Genomic DNA, 18,898 nt, shown 5'->3' with positions numbered 1-18,898 from the left:
TTTACAGCTGAGATTTTTAAATGAGTTTAAAAGGGCTATGAATGCTTTAATAAAATGTTTAATTTGAAAAGGACTTTTATTATACAGTTTTTTGTGACAGGTCCACTTCAATGAGGTGAATGTAGCAGGGTGGTCCAGTGGTCCTGAGTTTGATTCCACCTTTAATCATTAAATAAAACACTGCCATTTAAAGCTGTTAGAGGTTTGTAATATAAGTTTACAGTTTGTCTTTTGTTACACGTACTTGTGTGCCTAATAGTCAAAAGAAATCTGTCAGCACTTTATAATAATTCATCATTGTTGCTATTATTATAATGATTTTCATTGCCATTATGGCAGACAGAAAAGTGCTCAAGACTTGGCAAGTGAAGCGTCCATGCATCTTCAGAGCTTCATGTGCCTTTCTGACTTGCAAAACAGAGCATTGTTTCTGTCTGAATGCCAAAAAGACTTGAGTCTTAGAGGCTTAGTGGAAGAGAGAATTCCCCTTCCATTTATACAAATGAGAGCACAGGATGTAACACTGGCACTTGAGATTTATGTACAGCATCCTTATGCCTTTAAATAGTCTGTGTGTATAATATATGTAACCGTAGGGAACCAATCAAGTTTTCTTTCTAAAATAAAGACCAATAACCCTATATGGGGGTGTGGGAGCTGTTATCCAGAAACCACAGAACTGGGGTTTTCCAGATAAGGAGTCTTTTTGTAATTTGGATCTCCATACCATAAGTCTACGAAAAAATCATTTAACATTTTTTACATTTTTTTACATTTTAAACATTATTTAAACCCAATAGAATTGTTTTGCCTAAAATAAGGATTAAATGTATTTTATATTGGATCTAGTATAAGGTACTGTTTTAGTATTACAGAGAAAAGAATATAATTCAAAATGGAATTATTTGTTTAAACTATAGTCTATTTACAATTTTAGAGGTACGGAAAACTCCAGATTATGGGAATGCCATTCCCATAGGCTCCATTTTAAGCAAATAATTACAATTTTAAAAAATGATTTCCTTTTTCTCTGTAATAATGAAACAGTACCATGTACTTGATGGTACAGGTATGGGATCCGTTACCCAGAAAGTCCCGAATCATGGAAAGGTTGTCTCCTATAGACTCCATTTTATCCAAATAATCCAATTTTTTTTAAATTATTTCCTTTTTCTCTGTAAAAATAAAACAGTACCTTGTACTTGATCCACACTAAAATATAATTAATTGTTATTTGAAGCAAAACCAACCTATTGTGTTTATTTAATATTTCAATGATTTAATGGTAGAATTAAGCTATGAAGATCCACATTACGGAAAGAGCCGTTGTCTTGAAAACCCCATGTCCCAAGAATTCTGTATAAGAGGTCCCATACCTGTAACTAAGTTTCATGAATCCATATTGGTGGTAAAACAATCCTCTTGCATTTATTTATTGTTTAAATGTTTTTTAGCAGACTTAAAATATGGCGATTCAAATTATGGAAAGATCCTTTATCTGCAAAACCCAAGGTCCCAAGCTTTCATAATAACAGATTAGATTCCATACCTGTACAAAAAGTAAACACTGGAAGGAAGGAAAGACACTAGCTAGCAGTTCAAAGCCTATTGGAGGTCGAACTTTTGGTCAGGGACCTCTTAGCTCATAACATTACAGAAAATATCAGCCATTCACCCAAAGTTCTAAGAATATCTAAGGCAGAAATAGGCATTTTCCCCAAATCTTACCGTAATTGACAAATGGCCTGATCCCCCCCCCCAAAAAAACATTATTACCCCTTAATTGGATCTCCCTGTAAATCCTCTCTGGTGCCTGTCTTTGTTTCAAATACTGTAAGTGTGTCCCAGGTCCGGACTGAGAATTAAAATAGGCCCTGGCATTTCAGGTACACAGAGGCCCAATCAGCCCACAAAGAGGCCCAAACAGCCCCCACCAGCCCACTAAATACTGACTTTCTATGGGACTTTATAGCAGCCCCTCTGGCATTTGCCAGAACCCACAGATTGCCAGTCCGGGCCTGGTGTGTCCTAATAGTCCTTGCCAAAAGCTCAGTAGCCAATCACAGCCCTGCATTCACACAGGCAAACATATGCTGCAGTTCCCTGTCAGGTTGATTTTGCTGCTGATCGGTGCATAGTGCTGATTACTGTAGGCTGCAGCCAGTGGAACTTTTTTGGTGGAAAATGTTTAATAAAGCAGCACAAAACGCAGCTTTTCTAAGGTCATTCCTTATATTTTTAGGGGAGTATAATGGAGCATTCTTGTTTTTTTTTTACACATGTCCCCTTACAAAATAATCTTCCAAGCATAGTGTAAATGTTATCTGGCCCTCATTAAAAATCAATATCAATTGTGCATCTAGCAGTGGACACTGAGATAAAATATCTAAGTATAAAACAAGCAGCTGGCAGAGATTATGGTTCGTCGTGTTTTCTGAAATTACAAGTGCCTGGATACTTAAACGAGAGCTAATGCTTAACTAAATAAGTAGCTAGAAATGTTGTACATTATGTTTTAGGCTTCTGTACCAGCTCAAGGCAACTACAGCCCTTTAGCAGGGAAAATCTGTTCCTCTGAATATGCCCCAGTAGCTCCCCATCTTCTTTTCTGCTGATTCACTGCAAATGCTCTGTGCTGCTGTCACTTACTGAGCTTAGGGACCGACTCACAATATACAGTACACATAGAATAGAAATGTCACAATATAGGGCTGATTAGTAATTAATACAGATAATGACTACATGGCAGCATAGAAATCAGTGCAACTTGCATCAGAATTTAATAATCCGCATTGTAGCATCAACTTATATTACAGAAAAACCTAATTTTCTGCTTAACAATTTACAACAACCCCTAAACTTAGCTTCTCAACAGCTGCTCAGAGCCCACTGACTATGTGAGTGTGGCAGACACTTACCAAGGTGGTGACCCCCTGTGAAAAGTTTGAAGTCCTGGATCATTGCTGCTATGGAGAACCTAAAAATGTTAGGCTGGTGCAATAAGTTCAGTATATAAAACATGGCATTTTTAGCCACATTAATATTTAGGGTTTCGTTCTCCTTTAAATTGAAAGCTAGAACCCTATAAGCTTATGAAACAGTGACATACGAGTGGACTTTGGCAGGCTCGGACTGGGGGCACCGCCACTGCTGTGTGAGCTTCTGCACATGCGCGCACTTTATTTTCCAGACAGCCCTGGCAGGAAGGAATATTGTTGCGTACGTGCGTTTGTGCGATGGCTGCTTTTTCCGGGAGCCCGCAGCAGGAAGGCGCCCACAAGAGCCAGGGGCTGCCTATCTGTTTTTTTCCCGGTGTCTGACCCGGGACGTGGGGCTCCCGAGGAAAAACAAAATGAGTAAAGCTATCTGTCATGCTTCTCTCTCTGGTCTTTTACGTTTGTGCTTTTAAGATGATATAATAAAGATGAACCTCTAATGTGTGTGCTATGATTTGCAGCACTTTTCAGATGTATATGCATATCAGTGACATTTTTATAGCCCTGCACACATGTATTGTTTTATGGGACTAACTCTACGGGGTGCTCAATATATTTCTGATGTCATATTATGTTATTGCTGCAAAATGAGAACTTACCTCACATTTGGCAACTGAGCAGCTTTGGTCTTTGGTCAGTGCCCACGCTTTCCCTAATAAATGTGCACATAGATGAAAGAGTTAAAACTGGCTAGGTGAAAATACATCATAAGAATGACTGATCATATAAATAAACCTACTGGGAAGAAATCAATTAACCTTATGTATTTCTTTGAAACTCTTTAAAGAGAAACATATATTGAGTTTTATATTGTAGAGTAGAGTTGGGAAAAAAACCTGAATCACAAATGGTTTAGCTAAATATGCTTAAAAGGGGCACAACTCCATCATTTGGTGTCAGCCAGTTAACAACCTAAGCTTGTTTCCAGCGAAGGTATAGAAAATGTCAATTTAACAATGTACAATTGTTGATTTAGGTTATTTTGAAAGACAGTTGGCTCTAATACATTGTCTAGGCAAAGGAGCACACGCCAATGTATTTGACTTGTCAGTCAGAATCTGACTCTGACAGCTGTATGTAGAAAGACTGATTGCTGAGGGAGGGATATTGAAGATTCACTTGATAAAAGCAGTACAGAATTTTTCCTTGTTTTTATTTAGAAAGGTTTTTCCCCATGAGAAGGTTTATATTACACTTTAATTTTTTGCCATAGTACCCCTACAAAAATGAATCCTAAAATGCAAAAATGATATTTGATGGTGTTTCTTAATTGAACAAAATAAATGTCATGCTTTCTGTATAAAGGGCACTTGCTCCTTTGGTTAAACCAATTATCGGATGCAGCATGATGTAAAGTAACTCTTGCACAGATTTGAGTGTTGGAGACTATACAGTAAAGTTGTTATTTGCCTTCAAGTTTTTTACAAAAAAGGGGTCTTCAGGACAAAACATCTAACAACGTTGTAATGCTGATGTTGTAATTGATGCTTAGTGCAGTAAAGCAGTAAAACCTGCTGCATCTTGCATGTGATTGGCCACATGCAAGCTGCAGCCAAATTCAATGCTAATTGGCATCCATATTTTTGCATTATGCTCAAATTGAACTGGAGGCTTCCTAGCAGGCACTCAATTTTATAGAAAACACTTCCACATTTTATTTCACATTGAACCTTATGAGGGGAACTGACAGTACAAAGGAAATCTTTTTTTGTTTAGTTTTGATGTAGTGAAACTAAAGCCGAATGCCTTGTTTTCCTGCCTGTACTGTTCACATGACTGTCCATGTATCAAAGTAACAGCATACAAAACCGGAAGTTCACAGAAAGTGTACAGTATAAGGGAAGGAAAAATTTATTTAGTATGGATTGTCAAGCTAATTATCAGGCTGTATGATAGTCTTTAGCGTCTTGGCACTGTCGCCATGGAGTTTGTACGCTCTCCCTGCCTTCGGCTGATTTTTATCCTGTTACTCCGGTTTCCTTTCATACTTCAAATACTTATTAGCAGTTTCTTTGGCTCCAAATAAAGATGTCCATAATTTGTGTGTATGCCCATGAAAGGGACCTTTGGAAGCTGCACTGGGTCAAGGATATTCGCAGTCCTCATATGGGCAAAAACTCAAATGTCAGGAAGGCAATTAACATATTCAAATGGGCTTCTGCCTTTGACTTGAAAATGAACTCGACAGGATTTAGGTGCCGAATATTCGAATTAGACCTGTTTCCATGGTCGAGATGTGATAAATCTCACATTCGAATTTACATTTAAATTGGGGGATTCAAATTTAAAATGTGTGAATTTTGACATAAAAAAAATTAAAATTCGAATTTACTATTCGACCCCTAATAAATCTGCCCCTAAATGAAGAAAAGTAGCAAAGTAAGAGTTTATCATATCCAACCAAAGGTGATGATTAATTTTAATTTGGCTCCTGGCTCAAGCATACTGGACTGGGGTTCAATGTCATGCCCACCTTTTGGGCCCAGATTGCCAAACAAGATGTTTATGACCATCTTTAGATACAAATTCATTAAGTTGAGAGATTTATATTGCTAACAAATATATATATATATATCTTTTAACAGGTTTTAAGTGCCCAGTCTGCTCAAAATTCATTCCCACAGATGAAATGGATTTGCACCTTGTCATGTGCTTGACAAAGCCAAGAATAACCTACAATGGTAAGTAATAATTGTTGTTTATGATAAACTGAAGGTAGAACTTAAAGGGGACCCGTCACCCCAAAAAAATATTCAAAATCCTATTTTATCACATTAGTCAAGCACAATGAACTTTAATTACACTGTATAAATTATTTGAATCTTGTTTCCTTCAGTCTGGGAATTCATAATTATAACAAGCAGGCAGCAGCCATTTTGTGGACACTGTTATTAAGACAAGTCTTGTATCATCTCAGAATCTTGTTTGTGCACCAGAATGGGGGACCCGATGTCCATCCCCATGCCCTGGCTACACAATTAAATGTTAACGAGAACAGGGGAATGTGGAGAGAGCAGTGACATCTAGGAAGTGCTGAATGGAAAGTGAAAGTAATTGCCTGCCCCGCCTCTATGCCCATGGCATAGAGGAGGGGCAGACAATATTTGATTGACAGCTGAGATTTTTAAATGAGCTTACAATGGCCATGAATGCTTTAATAAAAAATAGAAATTGGATTTCATGTTTAATTTGAAAAGGACTTTTATTATACAGATTTTTGTGTCTGGGTGACAGGTCCACTTTAAAGCTATGAAGTAAAAGTTATATCATCTCTTTAACACATTTTAGAATATTAACACATTTTAGAATATTAACACATTTTAGAATATTAACACATTTTAGAATATTTTAAAGGAAAAAAAAATGAATACTTTGCAATTTAGTCTCACAACTAGTTCACACTGTAGGGTCATTTCTAGCCAAGATGACTATAAGGGCAGATTTACCAAAATGTGAGAGAACTAACCGGAGAAAAACTCTCTTACTTTATATTCATTCCTATGGATTTTTTAGAATCGTATTTATCAATGGATCAACATTTGATAAATATAGTTCTAAAAATTTCATAGGAATGAATAGAAAGTAAGTGAGTTCTAATTTGATAAATCTACCCCAAGTGTGTTAGAATGCTTACACAAACACTCGGGGCAGATTTATTTTAAAAAAAAATTATGGTCAAAACTCTCAGATTCGAATTGTGAATTATTCAAACTCAATTTGAATTCAAATTTGGAGATTTATCAAACAGTGGCCCTTTAAAAATTCAAATTTGGCTATTCGCCACCTAAAACCTGCTGAGTTGATGTATAAGTCAATGGGAGAGGTCCAGGCATCAATTTGGACATGTTACTACTAGCCTTGCTTCGAACTTAGTCGAATTTGATTAGAGTTTTTGAGTTGGTAAAATTAGCGTTTTAGATATTCGATTTATTAAATAACCCCCCAATCGAATTTTGAGTACATGTGTAGGATCAGTTATCCGGAAACCCATTATCCAGAAAGCTCCTTTCCATTTTATCCACATAATCCACATTTTTAAAAATGATTTCCTTTTTCTCTGTAATATTAAAATATTACCTTGAACTTGATCCAAACCAAGCCTATTTGGTTTGTTTAATGTTTACATGATTTTCTAATAGACTTAGAGTATGAAGATCCAAATTATGGAAAGAGCTGTTATCCAGAACCCCCCCAGGTCCCAAGCATTCTGGATAATATGTCCTATACCTGTATATTTGAATTTAAAAGAGTTAAAATAAAATTCACATGAATTTGAAATTCGAACTTTAATAAATGTGCCTCCCAGTGTGCTGTATCAGCCGATCCTCTGACACCCTGGCTCTTGTGTTTGCACTAAAAGGTAGAGTCCTGTTTTTCATTTGACAGAGGACTCAGAGAAGCATTACTTTGAGGGTTTACTGGTGTATTTATATAGACCTTTCTGATAAAGCTTACTTAGTTGTAACCTTTTCTTCTCCTTTAAATAAGGCAAATCTTTGATGGAAAGTTTGGGGGAAGGGGAAGTGAGTATGAGCTGTACTTTTTTTTTTTTTTTTGCACCTGCTGAAATGATCAGCACATAACATCTTATGTTTGGATAGACTTTCTGTGATGCAGCATAATTACAGGATGGTTTACTAAATTTGACTCCAAAAGGTGTTATATATATATATATATAGCTAGATAGCTGTGCAATATGGTTGAAATCTGCTTCATTTATGAAACCAAATGTGGACGTTTGACCTTTATTCAACATACATTGTATTGTGCGAAATGTAGATTACTGATGCAGAATGGCCCTTCTGTCCATGGTTGTATACAGGTATAAGACCTGTTATCCATAATGCTTGGGACCTGGGGTTTTCCGGATAACGGATCTTTCCCTAATTTGGGTCTTCATGCCTTAAGTCTACTAGAAATTCATTTTAACATTAAATAAACCCAATGGGCTGGTTTTGCTTCCAATAAGGATTAATTATGTCTTAGTTGGGATCAAGTACAAGCTACTGTTTTTTATAACAGAGAAAAGGGAAATCATTTTTAAAAATTTGGATTATTTGGATAAAATAGAGTGTCTGGGAGATTCCGTAATTCTGAGCTTTCTGGATATCGAGTTTCCAGATAAGGGATCCTATACCTGTATATGAAAAGGAATAGTCACATTTTCTTTGCCACGGTAAATTGAAAAAATTCTCCACAGATAGCAAATGCAACAGAACCCACTGTTTGTGAGATGCATCTCTTATTAATGGAGAATTTCCCAACTTACCCATATGTCAGCTCACACTCTGAAGAAAGCTCTGTATATAATAAACTGAGTTATGTGCCCTGCTCTTTCTTTAAAGAGATACTGACACCAGAAATTAAACCTTTTTTACATCTATCATAATATTGTCTTCGCATGATATCCATAATTTTGCCATAACAATATTTGCAGATGTTTTTGTATTACCCATCTGATCCCCCATGTTCCTCCATGAGGGGGCTGCCATATTTGAGCTTCAGTAGTCTGATAGCATTAGAAATAACTATTAACTAACTGGCATGTTGTGAAGGGGCAGTCAGGTTGGCAAAACAGTCAGGTTGAGGAAATTCAAGTAACAATTACTTAAAAAAACAGACATTTCAGTGCAAAGTGATCAACATGAGCTATAGGTAACTTTTAATATATACATAAATATTTTAAAGAATAATTTTTTAGTGTCAGTATCACTTTAATGAAAAATAACTAGCAGATAAGCAACATTTCAATATGAACTATACATTCCCAGAACATTGTGCCAAATGTATCTGAAAATGCATAGTAGCGTTTAGTACTTGAGATTACACTCCCCAAAAGGTACCAATGGTGTATTGATAATTAAGATGATCATAAATGCAGGTCATGGGCTGCACTTACACGCTCTTCCATTTCAACTGCAACATAAAGATATCACAGACAAGGAGGGCTCTTCGCTTACAGCAGAACATGCATCACATTGTGCCACTTATCAGGCAGTACAAGTAAGAGAAGACTGCATTGTGTATGGGGTTTAAATGGACTCCATTCTGTACCCATTGCTGCAGTTATTAATCGTAAATGAACACTTTTACCTTAAAATGCATAAAAATGTAAAAACAGATTTCTTGGGACTTCTCAGAACCTCATAATGGTTTACAGGACTGTTACATACACTAAAGCTTTCTGCCCACTCAAAGCAGATGTTTAAAATATTCCATTCATCTAGTGTACTTATGATGTGGGTGTTAGGTTTACATTTCACTTCCAGCTGCACGCTTTAGCTCTGGATGCTTCTACGGGTATTGAATAAAACCAGGCTCTAGTTTATGTTAAAATAACTCGAGAACAAAGCATTACTGTGCGTCTCTGTAAGCAGTAGACGATTAACTGGACGTCTGTAGGCCATCAGCCTGCTCCAAAGGGCTCTGTTCCACATTAATGTAGGTATGCCAGTTATTTTATAAAGTCCCACCAAATGGATTCCGGTACTACTGCTTGCAAATGCACTACTTCCCTGTTAAATAATAAGCCATAATAGGAAAATAACGTTCAGTAGTTTTCCTTGCCATTAACTTTATTATCAATCTCAGCTCGCTGGTTGGGCCTATTTATAGTATTTGTAACTATTAACTATAGTTGCCCGAAGTTTCCTTGTGAGGCAAATTTGGGCGACTTCAGAAAACGAAGTTCTCTGAGTGCCATCCTGACGTCGATTTACATTCTAGCCGCTGGAAGTCGCCCCGAAGAGAGGAGATTAGTCGACTAGCCTGGCGACTAATCTCCCCGAATCTGACCGTGTGTCTCTGCCCTTAATGTTAACTAGATTGGACAAGATATAAGGGAAGATTTATCAAAGGTCAAATTTAAAATTCAGGTACTTTTTTTTTTTTTTTTTTTACTTGTTATTTAAGAAAATATTTGAATGTCTAAAACTTGAACAGATTTTACAGACTCGAAAACTTTCGAATACGACTAAACTCAAATTAAGTTTTTTCTCTCCGAAAAAAAGTTCAGTAAGGCTATTAAAATCTTCAAATTGGTCACTGGACCTCCGCCATTGACTACTACATGAACTCAGCAGGTTTAAGGTGGAAAATACTCGAATTCCCATTGACTTATACAGGAACTCAGCAGGTTTAAGGTGTTGATTTCAAATTATTCCCAGGGTATAGGTTTGATAAATATCGGATTTAAATTAAATTTTGAATTAAAATTCAAATTGAGTTTGGATAATTCACAATTCGATTTTAAGAGTTTTGACCAAAAAAAAAAAAAAAAAATTATTTACTATTCGACCCTTGATAAATCTGCCCCATAATGTTAGATGAAGTTGACATAATGGTTCCAAAGAGTTAAATCCAGTAATCAGAAAATTGTTTAAAGTGGATCTGCTTGTTTCTAATCATTGAGATTAAGCAGTTACAGTAAACTGGATGGCATGATGGGAATATGCAATACCACATTAATATGGATGAAGAAAGGTATACACACAATTAAACTTTATAGCAGTTCTCTACGTCTAATGATTTATAGATATATATGCCTTCCTTGTGCATTAACTAACTGAACGCTCTGTTGCACTGATCATTTTCTGTCAGAGTGTTCATTCAGATGACCTTTAAATACCACCGATAACATGGGATGGCAGACATATCTTCATTTTCAATGCAGTCAGCTCGTTCTTGATCCATGATGTTCTGTTTAATTGAAATGTCTAAATGCCAGCATAAATTACATATCTGAGAAAAAAATCATAGCAAGGGAACAGATCCTAAAGGGGTGTTTTCTTTTTTTCTGTGAGCAAGGATTGAATGAAAGAATAGCGCAGAGGAGGAATAGGCCACCAATAGTCTTTATATGAGCCCAGAATGACTCCATATTCTCATCAAACCCCAGTCAGGTTGGTTTGTACTTAAACTGTAAGCTGCAATTTTACTTAGCTTGTATTCTATATACAGTTACTGTTCAGTCTATTTGCATTGCGATATAGGGTTGTAGTGTAGGGTTGCCAGATCGCTGGATAATTCAGGGACATGTCTAGAAAATCCATCTACAAAGGCTGCAATTTTGTTTGCATTTTCACTAGGGATGCACCGAATCCACTATTTTGGATTCGGCTGAACCCCCGAATCCTTCACAAAAGATTCAGCCGAATACTGCATATGCAAATTAGGGATGGGAAGGGGAAAATGTTTTTTTACTTCCTTGTTTTGTGACAAAAAGTCACGCAATTTCCCTCCCCATGCCTAATTTGAATATGCAAATTAGGATTCCGATTCGGCCAGGCAGAAGGATTCGTCCGAATCCTACTTAAAAAGGCCGAATCCCGAACCGAATCCTGGATTCGGTGCACCCTAATTTTCACTAAAACCTTCTTAAAATTTGACTCCTGCTATACAGATAGCAGTGCCTTACAAATTAAAGGTCTAAATGTAGTCACACAGAAATTTCCCAAAAGTTTGCCACCCCTGCTCAAAGGCTGGACATGGAATCCAATCAAGGTTAATGCCACACATGCATCATATCTTCAGTCTTCTTTTCTGGCCTGGGTGCACACACAGGAAGCGCATTGTGGGGCTGAAATACATATTCACACATTTCAGCAACTAAATCACCTTCATGTATCTCAGTGACTTCCAACCAGTAGCTCATGAGCAACATGTTGCTCTCCAACCCCTTGGTTGTTGCTCCCAGTGGCCTCAAAGCAGGTGCTTATTTTTAAATTCCTGGCTTGGAGGCTAGTTTTGGTTGTATAAAAATCCAGGTGTACTGCCAATAGAGCCTCGATGTAGGTTGCCACACAGGGGCTTTAAAATGGCCAATCACAGCACTTATTTGGCACCCCAATAAAATTGTTCATGTTAGTGTTCCCCCCCAAAAGGTTGGGGATCCCTGATGTATCTGCAGCGAGGCCAGCTCCTGGGACACACAAACAAGATATGAGTGGAGGGCCTGCTTCTCAGCCTGTGCTTATACACAAGGCAAGAATAAACCCAGTATGACATTAACCCTTAATTTGATGGCTTATTTCTGCAGCTTTTAATGTGCAACTATATATTTGCTGAATTTAACAGTTTTCAGCATAAACCGCCAGGGCTAGGGCTTGAGCATGCTCAGTTTGTTCCTCTCCTCCTCCCCTTTCTCCCCTCTCTCCTCCCCTCCCTGCTGTAATCTGAGCCCAGAGCTACAGTATGAGTGAGCAGGGAGAGACTCAGGCAGGAAGTGATGTCACTCCAAGCTAATATGGTAGCTGCTATCCTAAACAAACAGAGTGAGGTTCTAGGGCTGTTTACTCAGGTATGGTAAAGCATTCTACAGAATAAATATAGTGTTATAGCTTGCACTATTGTGGCTAATCTATTAGAAATAAACTGCTTCGGTAGCTTTCTTTCTAAAGGCATAGGCAGAACACATTTTCAGGACAAGTCCCATTTACTGTGGTCCTGTTGAACAAAGGTTGAATTAATGACAAGATCTGTAGACATTTAGGCGTGTCAGTTATGCAAAAGTTCATTACAAAAATGTGTGCACTAACACGGTTTCAATGTTATTAGGTAACTTTACCAGCAATCTTATCATAAAACTCAGCTTCTTAAATACGGAGCACAGTGCTTACGTATGCCGGAGGTATTTTACACAGAAGCACTGTGATCTGATGAAACAAAAATGTAGCCCTTTGGGTAAATGACCAGTGCTAAGTTTGGAGAGAAAACATGAGAAATTATTGCATTTTGAAAAAAAAAGAACACATTGCATGGTAATGGATATAATTTCTATTTTCATATTATGGTAATGGGTATACTTTGGGGTAGTGTGACAGCCACAGGAATTCTGTGTGGGAAGAGTGAAAAATATATTCTTGTAAGTATCATCAAATTCTAAATGCCATTGACCCTCAATGAAGAAACTTAAAGGAACAGTAACACCAAAAAAATAGTGTTTTCAAGTAATGAAAATACAATGTACTTTTGTGGTGCACTGGTAAAACTGGTGTGTTTGCTTCAGAAACACTACTATAGTTTATATAAACGAGCTGCTGTGTAGCCATGGGGGCAGCCATTCAAGGCTAAAAAAGGAGAAAGGGCACAGGATACACAGCAGATAACGGATAAGCTCTGTATACAATGGGATTCTTAAGAACTTATCTGTTATCTACTGTGTATCCTGTGCTTGAATGGCTGCCCCCATGGCTACACAGCATCTTGTTTATATAAACTATAGTAGTGTTTCTGAAGCAAACACACCAGTTTTACCAGTGCAGAACCAAAAGTACATTATATATTCATCCTATAAAAACACTCATTTTTTTGATGTTACTTTTACTTTGAGCTGAAAAGAGGTTGGGTTTTGGGAATATCCAGTGCAGTTCTACCTTGAATACTATTGAAAATGTGTTAGATCTTAAAACATGCAGTGCAGGCGGATGACCTAAGAATATTTCTGAACTAGTGACATTGTGCATGGAGAGAAAAATATATAATATATAAGCAAGAATAAGGACTGTTAGGCAGTTTAAGGTTTGTCATTTCTGCCTAAGGGGTTGTTGCAAGTGACAAGTCAGTAGTTGACAGGGTACATAGACTTATGCACGTGCCTCATTGCTGTTTTTATGTTTTATGATCTGTTAAATCCAGTAAATGAATGATAATTACAGGCCTTATAGTATGTAAAAATGTTATGTTTTAAATTTGTTTTCTGCTGAGGTTGTGTCAGGAATGTGGTATCACTAGTAATGGAGGAGCACACATACAAAAAAAACCCTCTCACACTCTTGCAGCACAGAACTGTCTAATTCCGTGAGAGAGGACACATTTTCTGTATTTCTTGCTGTGCAAGGGTGATCCTCCAATTGTGATTTCCAGTGCCAGCACTGGGTTAATGAAGCCTATTGATCCCCAGAGGTCAACACATCATAAAGAATAATAGCATCAACCTCATTTATTGATTGTTCCCCTGGGCCTTCCAATTCTACTGTTTGTTTTTAGGCCCCCTGTTTGTTATACACTGATTGTAAAGATTTTTGTTGCTGTATAAATAAATCATGGCTATTATTCAGGAAGCGCAGAAACACAGCAAAACTTTTTTTCCATGCTGCTCTATGGTGATACGTTTTTCCCCTTCTATAAGGACAGTATTGCACTGGGAAATCCATATTGATGGCAGGATACCCTTTAATGATTATTATAACCTTAAGGTAGTGGGACACTGGGGAGCACATTTACTAAGGGTCGAAGTGAATTCAAAGTGAATTTTCGAATTCAAAAACGTTGAATTTCGAAGTAATTTTTGGGTACTTTGACCATCGAATAGGCCAAATTTGACTTTGATTCGAATTGAAAATACTTTGAATATTCGACCATTTGAAAATATAAGTACTGTCTCTTTAAAAAAACTTCGACTTCGCCACCTTAAACCTGCCGAATTGCTATGTTAGCCTATGGGGACCTCCTAGAACCTATAGCCAAAATTTGGCTAAGTTTTAAAAAGTCGAAGTTTTTTGTTTTTTTTGTGAAAATCGTTTGATCTATTGAACGATTTTACTTCGACCGAAAACGGCCAAAAAAATTCAAAAACAAATGTTCGACGATCGAATTTGGCCAATTCGATGGTCGAATTTTGAAGTTTTTAACTTCGAAATTCGACCTTTGATAAATGTGCCCCTGGGTGTTTTCTCTACCTTACATAGTGATTCCACTGACTTCCACTCCCTCTATTAACTGAAAGGCACACTGATTTTTTGCTTTGCTCCCAAGTACTTATATTTTTAATACAAGGTGGTATTTTGCTAATACTTAATGCCACACATAGATTGCTTGCGGCAGGTTTCTTAAAGGGATTCTGTCACAGGTAAACATGTTTTTTTTTCCAAAACACATCAGTTAATAGTGTTGTTCCAGCAGAATTCTGCACTGAAATCTGATTTTTTTGTGTTTTCATTTTGAAATTTGACAAGGGGCTAGACATATTGTCAGTTTCCCAGCTGTCCCCAGTCATGTGACTTGTGCTCTGATAAACGTCAGTCACTTCTTACTGCTGTACTGCAAGTTTGAGTGATATCATCCACATAACAACAGAATAATGGGAAGGTAACCAGATAACAGTTCCCTAAAACAAGATAACAGCTCCCTGGTAGATCTAAGAACAGCACTCAATAGTAAAATCCAGGTCCCATTTAGACACATTGTTACATTGAGTAGGAGAAACAACAGCCTGCCAGAAAGCAGTTCCATCCTAAAGTGCTGGCTCTTTCCGAAAGCACATGACCAGGCAAAATGACCTGAGATGGCTGCCTACACTATACACCAATATTACTATAAAAAATACATTTGCTGGTTCATGAATAAATTTTATATTGAATAGTTTAAAAAAAAAAACTACACCATAAAAATCATGACCGTATTCTTTGAAGTTTGTTTTTCATGATAGATAACTAGTCAAATGCAGGCACTTTTTGATTTTGAGGTTCATTATTAGTCACTGAACGTAGCAGTATAGCAGCTTCTGTGCAGAACAACCAATTGCTGCATAAAGAAAATTAAATTATTGCTTTAAATTTTGCTTTAAATGGGAATTGCGCGGGCAGCTAGTTGTGGATAAATGTGACTTTCCCTGCTATATGTTTTTTTTAATATGCAATTTTGAGCATTAAGTTGCAGTGACAAATCGTGGAGAAAAAAAGTCTTGAAATTTTCCATTAGTTTTCAAGCAACCACAAAATCTCTGTAAAAAAAAAATTCTCAATCTTGATTTTCAACTGGCTTGAATGTTGAAGATACAGTGTCCATTCAATTTCATAGGTAGTGAGATTGTAACTGTTTTTATTTTTGAGATTGAAGTAAAAGACACAATCACAATGTTATTGCTGCACTTTTGTATGATTTGAGCCACAATTGTTTCTGGGAGTACTAATATATCTCCCTCTGCAGAGTTACGTTGACTATAAATTGTCAAACAGGCCAGCAGAGTAAGAGAAATCCCTAACTAAATGCTAAAATAATTACCAATAAAAACCATTAAGGAATTCATAGAAAATAAGCAGGGAAAGTCACAATTAGATCATTAGAGCATATACCATGGACCATTTTCCCCCTATATTTTTAAATATGGAAGTCACTAGACAAGGTTACCTTGTGTACTGGCACAGTATCAAAAAACTGCAATTATAATTAGATCAAATCTCCTGCATCATAGATACAACATCCTTCTCTGATCCCATAAACAGCAACAATGAACATCCCCTTATGTCTTACAGTCTTTTATCAACCTGACAACTTCTCTAGGTATCTATAGATATGGGACCTGTTATGCAGAATGCTTGGGACCAGGGGTTTTCCAGATAACGGTTCTTTCCATAATTTGGATCTTCATACCTTAAGTCTACTAGAAAATCATGTAAACATTAAATAAATCCAATAGGCTGATTTTGCTTCCAATAAGGATTAGAGAAAAATCATTTTTAAAAATGTGGATTATTTGGATAAAATGGAGTCTATGGAAGACATCCTTTCCGTAATTTGGAACTTTCTGGATAATGGGTTTCCGGTGGGTATCGGATCCCATACCTGTACAAGCTACTGATAACACAGATTATTACAGAGAAAAAGGAAATAATTAAAAAAATTGTTAAATTATTTGATTACTGTGGGCAATGGCCTTCCCTTAATTCTGAGCTTTCTGGATAACAGATCCTATACCTGTACATGGATTGGGTAAAAAAAATAATAATTTGGAAATTACTAATGTGGAAAAGACAAATTTCCCAGTCAGCCACTGCCCTTAGACAGCTTGTGCCATTATTGTAGTACAGGTATAGGATCTGTTATGCCTTAATTTGGATCACCATTCTTTGAGTCAGAAATTAATTTAAAAATACAATCCAATAGGATTATTTTGCCTGCAATATTTATTCATACAAATAATTAAATCATTTTTTTAAATTATTTTTTTAATTTTTTTTAAATTATTTATGTAAAATAGGAGGCAAGCTTCTAGTAATTCATGGGTTTCAGGATGAGGGATCCTATAACAGTTGCTTCATATTATTTTAAAGTACACGTCAAGCTCCAAGACTGCTTTTTTATATTGTTTCTAACCTCCCCTTTATTGCTATGTAGATTCCTTCTTTCCTGTAAAAGCGAAAGAGTAAACCAATCGTGAGCTAAGCTTCTCTGCAACCATTTCTTATCATTACACTGCCACCTACTGGATGATTTGCCATTTGCACTCCCTCAATGATAAAGTGATTTTCATCAAACATGGGCATCACAAGATATGCTGTTGTATGTATAATATCCCGTAATAAACTGGCACATTCATAATAAGCTCCATTGAGTCTGCTCTTCAGGTTGTACCTCCAGAGTTTTTAGGGAGCAGAAGATGGGAAGGCTGCAAGGACTCCTAGTCAGTTGAATTGGATGAGACCGAAGAAGGATCTTGTATCTCTGTCTTGATCCTGAGCATGGTTGGTGTTCTGTCTGCACTTGATCACCTTGCTAAAGGCTCTGTACACGTGCCCTGACCAATCAGATGGTACCTTGTGGGCAAGTCACATGGTTCAGTAATGCTCCTTAAAAAGTAAAAAATGTTTTCTTACATTGTGAGAATGCAAATCTAAAGTAAGGGTGCCTGTTTGGCCTGGTACCAGTCCTACTGCTATCTTGTAGGACTTTTTAAGGAGATTCTCAAGGAGAATGGCAAAATGCCTGAAATCTTTTTGTGTGCCACTGCACCAATGTACCATTGTTATCAAAGTAATATAAAGAACTCATTTAAGTGGTTAGGATCACAAGTAAGGTATGAACTGTGGGTTTCTCGTAGTGTTGTTTTAAAAAATGATTTCCTTTTTCTCTGTAATAATAAAACTGTGCCTTGTACTTGATCCAAACAAATATAATGAATCCTTATTGGAGGCAAAACCAGCTTATTGGGTTTACTTAATGTTTACATGATTTTCTAGTAGACTTAAGGTATGAAGATCCAAATTATGGAAAGATCTGTTATCCGGAAAACGCCAGATCCCAAGCATTCTGGATAACGGGTGCCATACTTGGGGATGCCAGGTCCAGCGGGTGCAGCAGGTCGATCTCTAGTGATGGACGGGCCAGGGTTACCTGGGTTACCTGCTTTTTGTGTTTATATGCAGACTTAAAGGAACAGTAACATCAAAAAATATGTGTTTTAAAGTAATAAAAATATAAGTAGTGTTGCCCTGCACTGGTAAAACTGCTGTGTTTTCTGCAGAAACACTACTATTGTTTATATAAATAAGTTGCTGTGTAGCAATGGGGGCAGCCATTCGAAGGCGAAAAGGCTCAGGTTACACAGCAAATAACAGATAAGCTCTGTAGAGCATAATGGTGTTATCTGTTATCCACTATTTATCCTGTGCTATATAGCCTTTATTCAATTTCAGCCATTGCTACACAGCAGCTTGTTTATATGAACTATAGTAGTGTTTGTGAAGCAAACAGATGCATTTTACCAGTGCAGGGAAACACTACATGATATTTTCATTACTTAAAAACACTTTAATGTTTTGGTGTTACTGTTTCTTTAATCTGTACTGACTAGCTTTTCTTGTCTGTATCATCCCTAAAACCTATTGCAGTGTATTACAGCCCTGTTTGGGTAGTTTGCCCAGCCTGCAGTCGCTTACTTGTCTGGGATAATAGGCACAAAGTATAGGAATCATTTTGAATAAGACAGCAAATATGTGTGGTTACACCTTTGAATATGAATATTTTGAATATTTTGAAATTAAAGGGTGTGGCCAAAGGAACATTCCCTTGCTGTCCTCAAATATTATAAAGGCAAACATAGTGTTTCTATAGGGAGAAAAAGCTTTTCTCATTCAGTATTAAAATGAGAGAACTGTAATCTCTGGTTGTGGCACAAAACAAAC

At 36.9% G+C, this 18,898-nt stretch overlaps 1 protein-coding gene across 2 annotated transcripts in view; it reads left to right on the top strand.

Moving 5' to 3' along the window:
• znrf2.S (zinc and ring finger 2, E3 ubiquitin protein ligase S homeolog) overlaps positions 1-18,898 on the top strand; it is an 80,073-nt gene that overhangs the window by 54,432 nt on the left and 6,743 nt on the right. Inside the window, exon 2 of one of the 2 annotated variants that reach the window (XM_018269320.2) lies at positions 5,582-5,677. The exons of the other annotated variant lie outside the window; for it this stretch is intronic. Coding sequence (XP_018124809.1) covers positions 5,582-5,677 — 96 coding nt within the window. The remainder of the gene's footprint in view (positions 1-5,581; positions 5,678-18,898) is intronic. 2 annotated transcript variants of the gene reach the window in all.

This window comes from Xenopus laevis, chromosome 6S (genome assembly GCF_017654675.1).
Source record: "Xenopus laevis strain J_2021 chromosome 6S, Xenopus_laevis_v10.1, whole genome shotgun sequence".
NCBI classification, from domain to species: domain Eukaryota; kingdom Metazoa; phylum Chordata; class Amphibia; order Anura; family Pipidae; genus Xenopus; species Xenopus laevis.
This window is presented reverse-complemented; position numbering and strand designations above follow the sequence as displayed.